The sequence below is a fragment of the Trachinotus anak genome, unplaced genomic scaffold, assembly GCF_046630095.1.
Source record: "Trachinotus anak isolate AG129_WGS33_773 ecotype Australia unplaced genomic scaffold, CSIRO_AGI_Tana_v1 ptg000026l, whole genome shotgun sequence".
NCBI lineage: Eukaryota > Metazoa > Chordata > Actinopteri > Carangiformes > Carangidae > Trachinotus > Trachinotus anak.
Window position 1 is genome coordinate 6824675 of NW_027273877.1, and position 9146 is coordinate 6833820.

A 9146-nucleotide genomic window follows, 5' to 3' on the forward strand; every position below is an offset into this window, starting at 1 on the left:
CCATCCTAGCAACACTGCTCTCAGACCTCTCTTTGCATTTGCCATTCTCCTCAGGCACAAAGGCTTCGGAAGCTCGCCCAACAGATCTCCAACTGCAAGCAGTGCATCGAGAGGTCCTCGGCCCTCATCACGCAGGCCGATCAGACGCTGAAAGAAACCGATCATGCTCGCTTCCTGCAGACCGCCAAGAGCATCAACGAGAGGTCAGACAGCCCACACACTGACCACACATGCTGGAGCTATTCAGCTTGGCTACATAATGTCTGAGTCAAGGAAGAGGTTAAACTGCACACGTTGAGAGACATTCTGAGAACTTTGTGTCCTTGACTTTCCCAACAGCAAAGACAAGCAGAGAGGGATTTTCATCTTTTATTTAGCCCAGTCTCATTCCACTCACTTAAGCTGTCTGACTAATTGATTTGGCAATTGAGAACAAAACCTGGTGTCCAATATGTGCATCCTCTGGAGAAAGAGTGATATAAAAGAAAACCATTATCCTTTAGTTCTTCAAATAAAACAAGAGTTTAAACGAGAATCTAATCTGCAGGGCTTCACTAATTAGGGGGCTGATTTTATTCAGATTTGGAGCTCAGTATTTCTTAATTTAGCAGTTACTGAGCAGTTTGTTACTAATGTATTATCTGTGGTACCCCATCAGCTAATCTGATCTGGTGCGCATGCTTAATTCCTTGCTTCCACATCTTGCAGTGAAACTTCTAAACACTCATTTATGCTCCTCAGTTCTACTTTTAAAGATAATAACAAACACTTACGCTGCTGATATGGACATTACTCATACTTATACTTTTAGAGTACATTTGCAGCCTATCCATCCCTCAAAAAGAACGATACACCTACTTGTGGAATTGCTTAAAAAGTATCCCTTTGAACTGGCAACTCCATTTTGATTGGTAGTTCTTTTAATCTAAATCACTTGTAGTGCAGAAATGGAGGACAGAAAATGAGTTCAACTTTGATTGGTAATGATTTAGGGTTTCCATGGCAACCGCATCAACCCAAGTGCTTATTCCTGAGATACACCTTACGGACACCTTCGACACCTTCGCCCTGGACTTCAACAGAGAGAAGAAGCTGCTGGAGAATCTGGATTACCTCACTGGTAAACGCACATGTTTACACCCATCTTTAAATTCTGACTGACTTTTATTGATTCAGCTAAAAGCTGTTCATTCATTGAACCAGGGTCAATGAAGGTGCACCACAGTCACTTGATGTTTACTTTCTTCAAGGTTAAAATCACAAACCAAATGTCCTTTTTTGCTGGGTCTGGAGTAATTGTGATTTTCAGCTTCAAATTGTGATTTTGCTATTTTTTTCTTTTACCTCTTTTGAAGTCTCTGCTGCTGCAAGGCACTGCATTTGAAGGAACAGGCCTTTAGCCTGTTAACTCCAAAATTAGTTTTCAACATTAATTTCTGATGTTCCATTTGTGAGGACCAATCAAAATGTCACCCTATGAATTATGAGCGAGTTGGGGCCAAAAAACAAGGCATCATGCGTAGTGGATTTGAAGGTCTGTGAAAATGGCTGGCTCGAATTTATTCTCTGCGATGCATGAGGGCTTTGCTGGAGGGCCTTTTCACTAAGTGAATCAGTCTGAATCACTGCACTATGTGCATCCACTCATGACAGAAGGCTCGGGAGAAGGAGAGAGTGACACAGAAAGAGAGAGGAAGTGGCTTTAAAATCAATTTAAGCTGTGCCTTTGTATCTTTGTTTCTTTACCTCAGTCCTTTCTTTCTACTAGAGGCTTCACGGCTTGAATACAAAAGGGTTTTATTTCATTTATTTTTCCATAGAGCAAAAGGTATAGCATAATATAGTTTACCCATGAATCAGTACATGAGTGTAAGAGCGCCAATTTGGGATCTCTGGTTATGTAGCAGGTCACATTTGTATCCACTAAAAGGAAATTTACTCTTCCCCTGTGTTAATCTGAGCTGCTTTTTATCTGATTCTTTTATTATTTCCCCTTTGCATTGCTTTTATTGCTCAACCTACCACTCTACTGGAAAGAACATCTTCACTCCTCTGTGTAATGAAGCCTTTACAGTCATAAATTCAACCCAATGAATGCATGCAAGATTAATTGGGGCTTCTGTTTGTTATTAAACTGACAACCTTTGAGTGTGTTATCATGACAGAATATTACTCATGTACTTTGCAAACAGAACATAACATTGGAGCCAGAGATATTGTTGAATGATATAATTTTTTTCCCCCACACACACAGCTCCAAGTGCTCCGTGCATAAGGGAAGAGTTGTGCACGGCCTCCTACGACACCATCACTGTCCACTGGACGTCTGATGATGAATTCACAGTGGTGTCCTATGAGCTCCAGTATGCCATCTTCACTGGACAGTCTAACATTGCCAGTAAGTATATGTGGCTAACAATAAAATAAAAACTAGAGAATGCAGTCCAATTTAGTCCAACCTACTCTAAATAAGATCAAATGGCCATCTTCAGGGTTTAGTTTCAGTAAAGGAAACTGGGGTCATATTTTTTTCTGGGAATTCATGGGTTTTACCATCCTGGGGGTAATTTATTAATTTACAGTTAAAAACTTAAAAATGGTGGGTATTTTATTTAGAGATGACTGAAGGCCTCAGTGAAATCGGAACACAAAGGAATTACACACATATGTTTAGATTTAGTGGACCTGTACTTTTACAGGATATTATTATCTCTGATGTGATGTATATAATAATCATAAATCTGCTTAGAAGTCAAAGGGAAAAAAAGCACTCCTTCGAAACCCAGAACTTGCCTGAGAATCATCAAGTTTTTAAGTTTTCTTTCGTATCAAAGTAATCAGTGACAGTTGTCTGCACATGATGCCTGTTAGCCAAGATTTAAACAGATGTAGGCTAAAGCTGTAGCCCATAGCATGACTCACTGAGTTCACAGTAAGCTAATAAGCACAAGTGGCCAGATCTGTTAATATAAAGTTCTCATCATCAGCACTACATAGGCCTATAAGTCTAGCCTATAGCAACAGTTATAGACTCCTGATTTTAGTATTTGTTAAATCTTAGCTATGGCCTTGGCTATTGTTCCACATCCTGTATGTAAACATTCCCAATGCATTTGTTATGTGGATGTACATTCTTTAAAAATATTTACAGACTATTTAAAGACCTAAGATCTGCTCTATGCAATCACGCTGCTTCGCTGGTGGCCTCTAGCTCCCCTATGGCAGCAGGGAGTTGAAGTGCTTTTCTAAAAGCCGAGATAGCAGTGAAGTGGAAGTGGAATCTCCTGAAGTGAACCCTCTAGCCTTTATGCTACTATCACTCTCAGATGTTGTCGCACATCAAATGACTGCAGCTTGTGAAGAATGAAAGGAGAGTAAGATTTGACAATAGTGCAGCAAAGAATTCACACTGTGAGCACTCAGCCGATGAGACTTCAGTGGATAAACAGAGATATTTCAGTGTCTACACATGCAAGACGTTTAGGTTTAAGTGGCGCTGAAGGAGTGAGATGTTGTATCAGGTGAGATGACAGCCGAGAATGAATCAACATCCCAGACACACACTTGGTGACACAATATCTTGTTTAACAGCAGCAGACATACTGTATGCTGACATCCACATACACTTCATCACATACACACAAGACCCAAAAAATCACGAGCGCACTCAAGTGTGCAACAACTACAAGGAAGAAAATGGGGTCAGGGCATCTAAAGACGAGCTCCCCTGCTCCCTTTCAATCAAACTGCGTCTTCTGTCTTTCATCTATTCTTTTTATAGACTCAAATGGATCCACCTCACAGCAAAAGTCCTCTGCCTTCCTTCCTTTTCTCTCCTTCCTTTTCTACTTACTATTCTTCCTCCTTTTTCAACTCAGTCTGCTAAGAGATTCCTCCCTTCTTGTATTTCTTACTTAAGGTCACTCCTTTGTCTTTGCCTTTTCATTACTTTACAGTTTAAAGCATATTTAGAGCCGACAGCTAATCCTATTAAACTAATGTGACACTGTATTTCCCTCTTTATTTCCCCTCTTACTTTCACATCCCTGCCTCCCTCTTTGCACCAAGATGGTGTGATTTTTCTCTCCTCCTGTTTTCACATCCAATAATGTCAGAGGTGTTGCTGTTGGCGTTTAAATCACGTGACAGAAAATTCCCCCAGGGCCCAATTCAGACGAATCACTATGCAAGAAAGGAAATAGTCTTGTAATGTTAATGTAGTAACAGCACAAAAACAACATCCTTAACTCCTGTGTGTAATTGTTCTGTGCAGCCCATTGGATTGGATTTCCTGAGGGAAATGTGTGTCAAGATGATAGAGACTAACTCACTTTATCTGCCATTTCAGTTTGATATGCCTGGAGCTACAAGCTTGATCAAAAAAAGCTGCAACGTGTTTAATAGTCATGAATGTATTTACTTTAAGTCTGAGAGTGTGCCAACAGGATTATCCCTGATTGTCCCTGATCTACATTTGGTCATTGTTAGGGTTGGGTGGGACAAAAATAGATACTTACAGTAGTGGATTTGAATGTGTTCAAATCGTAACTGCAGTTATGTTTAAAATTTTTCAAGTTGACACAATGGCCAACACCCTTTTAAGGCTGATGCTTTACCCCCTCCCAACCTAATATCTAAAAAATATTGATGCTACTTAGCCTTTTGATCACCTTCCCAGAATACAAGGGGGAAATGCTTACATAATAAATTATGTAATATATATATATATATATATATATATATATATATAATAAAATAATTTTTATTATTTTTTATTTTTGTAATTTGTATTTAAGTACATTTTTTGGTTGTTTTTTGGTCAAGGTCGCAGGTGGTCAGGAGAAGGTAGTTTGGTGTGAACACAACATCTTTATGTGACATTGTAACATGCTGAAGGTGCTCATTATGGAAGAATGTTTGACTGGTTTTCACTTCTGGGTGGCCAACAAAGAGCAGCACTATGTCGCTAACTTCCTGTGTAAATTCCTCAGGCCAACAAAGCCATGACATGGAAGGAGAATGTACATACACATACCCACACACACCACTGACAAGCACAGCAGAGAGAGCACGGTGTAGCTATGAAGCCAGCTAGGTGTGAATGCTTTCCTCATGTGCCTTTTCACACTCTCTCACCTGTACCCACTGCCACAGGCTTGCACACAACCAGCCATTTAGTACACTGTCTTCTCACACAGCTGTACATCACTTCTCTCCAGGAAACTTTAAAGTAAATAGTTTTTCTCCTGCTTGGGTGTTGTTTTCTTGTGTTGAAGGTGCCTGCTGTGAAAATTAAATGTTTTTTTTAACAGATATATTTTTCTTCTCCCTTGAAAACAGCACATAGTATCTAGTTTAACTGCTAAAATGCATACTTTTTAGGAACTTAAAACAACTCAATTTCAAAAGTCATCTAGCTGAAGGAACTCACTGTACTACACCTTTCCCTCTCCTAACAGGTCTCTGTAACTCATTGGAGAGCTGGATGATTGTTCCTAACATCAAGCAGAACCACTACACAGTGCATGGCCTGCAGAGCGGCACCAAGTATATCTTTGTTGTCAAGGCCATTAACCAAGCGGGAAGCAGGAGCAGTGAACCGGGAACTTTGAAGACCAACAGTAAGTGACTGACGACTGAAACTGAACACTCCATATAGGTTTGACCTTTACAGGAAAATTCACAAGTAAACATTAATTCAGAGGGAGATTATTGGGTGCCATATGTCACTTGCTCTACTTGGTGTGCTTGAAATACTTCTGTCGGTACATATGAAATTTAATTAACTGAAAATAAATTAGCTTTTCTGCAAGGAATGTTGCTGGTTATCATTCTCTGTGCACTGCCACTTCAAAATCAATATTTCATTTTCTTCCTTCTCCTCTCCCAGGCCAGCCATTCAAGCTGGACCCCAAATCTGCTCACAAGAAGCTGAAGGTGTCCCACGATAACCTAACGGTGGAGCGGGACGAAACCACGTCCAAGAAAGGCCACAGCCAGGATCGGTTCTCCAGCCAGAGCAGCTATGGCGTGGTGGGAAATGTCTTTATTGACAGTGGGCGACACTATTGGGAGGCTCTGATTGGAGGGAGCACATGGTAAGAGTCATAACTCAGGGAGTCTGTTTAATTAAAGGTTCAAAGTTTGCGGTTTTCACTTGTGGACAACTGGATAACATCTGCTCCTCCTCAGGTACGCTGTGGGTATAGCCTACAAATCAGCCCCCAAGCATGAGTGGATCGGCAAGAACTCGGCCTCCTGGGTGCTCTGCCGCTGCAACAACTCCTGGGTAGTTCGCCACAACAGCAAGGAGCTGGCCATCGAGCCCTCGCCCCACCTGCGACGTGTCGGGATCCTGTTGGACTACGACGCCGGATACCTGACCTTCTACGACGCCGTGGGCTCCCAGCACCTGCACACATTCCATGTCTCCTTCATCCAGCCCGTGTGTCCTGTGTTTAATGTGTGGAATAAGTGTCTGACGGTTCTTACTGGTCTACCCATCCCTGACCATCTAGAGGGACTGGAACCCCACAACTGAAAGCTACAGACAGGCACGAATAAATCAGCATAAACTGGCCTCATTATCTTAAAGCTGCACTGGGCAAGATTTGTGAAAATACTCATGCTTGCACAGAGACCAGAAAAGTGTCCCATCTTCTTAAATTCACTGCAGCATTTGCCCAAATTACATTCTGCTTATGTGGACGTTTGCACACCCAGATGCAGTTACAAAACAGTGAGTGAAGTATAAACTGTCTCCTTACCAGCAGTCAGCAAGCACTTTGTCCAAAAAAGCTGAAATCACCATTTGGTTTTCTTTGGTACATACCACTACAGACCAACTATTTTGGTAAAAATGGGCAGGTGAGTAAGCTAATGGCATCACTTTCTCAACCTTAATATTTAAAACACTTGCTACTATTTGTTAACTAGTGCAGCTTTAATGAAGACAAAGAGCAGATTCCTGAGGTGTTACCTCATCAAGCTTCTCATAAGTGGTTTCCAATTGTTTCTTATGATTTCTAAAAGCAAATATGATGCTGGTTCATGTTGTATTTGACTCTAAAAGATTAGTGAAAACCTATTCTAGATGGATAGCAATAAGCTGGAGTCATTGCAGAACCAGGACAAATGGACCTTGTTGGATGAGAAATTCCTACTCTAAGGCACTTTGGGCTACGATGGGCATATTTGTACCATGGGAACTAGGAAACAAGCCACAAATCAGTTACTTTTTTTTCTAACACCATCTTATCAGATGTAGCACTTTTAAAATCCCTTTCACACAAGTACACACAATGCATACGCACAAAAACAGGTGCATACACACATACAACCCCTACTTAAATCAGTCACAGTTGCTGAAAGAACAGAAGGTGTATATTGTGTAAATTCATAGGCGTTCCCCCCTTATCTTTCCCTTGTTCATTAAAAGGAACCAAAGTAGCCATTGCTGTCTGTTCACTTGTCTTTGCATAAAATTTTACTCTAAATAAACGCTGAATTATTTTTTAAAAGTGACATAGAGAGGAAATAGCATGATGCTAATATTAAAAGCAAAGGATTCCTTTAAATGTAGACCTTGTTTTTGCACATTGTTCATACTTTATTCATGGTTTTGTTGCTTCAAATCTCATTCATTTTGGTGCAATTAATATGCATTCATATTGGCAAAATGTTGTGTTTTGTTTGACTGATTGTGTTAATTTCCTTTTTTTGGCTGCCAGACAAGTCCTGCCATTATGATTTTATGTGTTATGTAATATATGAGTTGTGCTACAGTTGTAGCCTAAGGTTATGATTGGAGCTATGAGGTAAAATGCACAGTCGGGTGTAATTTTTGCCACTATTCTCTAAAACAAGCTGTTTAGTAAGAGATATTTGTTCTGGTGTGCCAATACTCCATTAAATAGCTTTTCATAAAGAGTGTTTTCCCATTTTATCTCATACAAATTTTCACTGTTCTATGTTTTTTTTATGTTTTCACACTGAGGTCTTATTTCATCAAATCCTCATGCAGCAGATTGTTTGAAATTATTAAAAGTTACTATTTTGAGTTATTAAGACAACACAGAAATACACATGGAGATGTCCTTGGATGAATTTCCAAATTGACAAAAAGGCCTAAATGATCTTCAGCCACTGACACTCAAAGGTCGAGATCTTTACAACAACAAAAAAAAACACGAATTGCTAATTCTACATCGTAAAGTCATCCTATTTTGTTCGATATGTAATAATGTTTGAAAGTGACAAAAATGGAGCTCCTCAGTGTAAATACAATGATTTGGCTGTATTTCTCAATGTTGCATTGTTTCAATATCCAGTACGCTTAAAATATGGAGGACAAATAACAATTTATTCTTTAATTCTGTGTTTCCTTGGCAATAAATTGAAATGTATGTTTCATTGTATTGGATAAAAATATATAGTGCTTAATTTAATGTTTCCATTTTAACTTTACCATGGTGTTATATGTTTTGTCTCTGTGGACGTTTTTATGGAAAACAGGATATGAGTGCTTGCATCACTGTCGTCTCAGATATGTCTATGAAAAGGTCAAAAATAAATGCTCCTTTTCGCATTAAAGTATGATTTTCTTTTCTCTCCAGTGAAGTAATATAGCAGTGTGAGAATGTCAAGAGCTGCTCTCATAAAGCGGGACCGGGTGAAATGCCAGGAACCATTTCGCTTTTTCTGGGTGACGTGCAAACAAAGGAGGAAACTGAAGCAGTCCCAAATTCAATAAGTTTAGACCGTGGCATTTTGGTCTGTGTAAAGTTAGGAGTGCCCTTCAGGAAGGTAATGCACTTATTGCTATAAGCATGGATATGTTTTTTTCCCAGTTAAAAAGCCTCAACTTCAGGTCAGACTGTCAAGCATTAAAGCTGCTATAACAAAAATTTTTACATTAGCAATTAGAGAACCTGACAAGTCGTATGTCAGAGTTGTTGCTTGCAGTAATTAACCCCCGCAGATAATTATTATCCGACTTTACAGTTCCTTTCAGCTCATTGGAGCTTAGCGTCTTTGAGCTCTTTGTTTTGGTTTTCTGGCCCATGACGACTCTCATAGTGTTTGGGTTAGGGTTAGGCATCTGTTTTCAGCATAAAAACCCTGCTGAATCTTTTCGCTTAATTAAT

The 9146-nt window shown here is 39.8% G+C and overlaps 1 protein-coding gene across 2 annotated transcripts in view; it reads left to right on the forward strand.

Moving 5' to 3' along the window:
* Positions 1-8592, forward strand: part of LOC139609770 (E3 ubiquitin-protein ligase Midline-1-like) — a 54963-nt gene extending 46371 nt beyond the window's left edge. For both annotated transcript variants that reach the window (XM_071464735.1, XM_071464734.1), the window contains exons 5-10: positions 55-203; positions 993-1120; positions 2255-2398; positions 5460-5621; positions 5891-6098; positions 6193-8592. In XM_071464735.1, coding sequence (XP_071320836.1) covers positions 55-203; positions 993-1120; positions 2255-2398; positions 5460-5621; positions 5891-6098; positions 6193-6541 — 1140 coding nt within the window. In that variant the 3' untranslated portion in view covers positions 6542-8592. The remainder of the gene's footprint in view (positions 1-54; positions 204-992; positions 1121-2254; positions 2399-5459; positions 5622-5890; positions 6099-6192) is intronic.
* Positions 8593-9146: the final 554 nt, after the last annotated feature.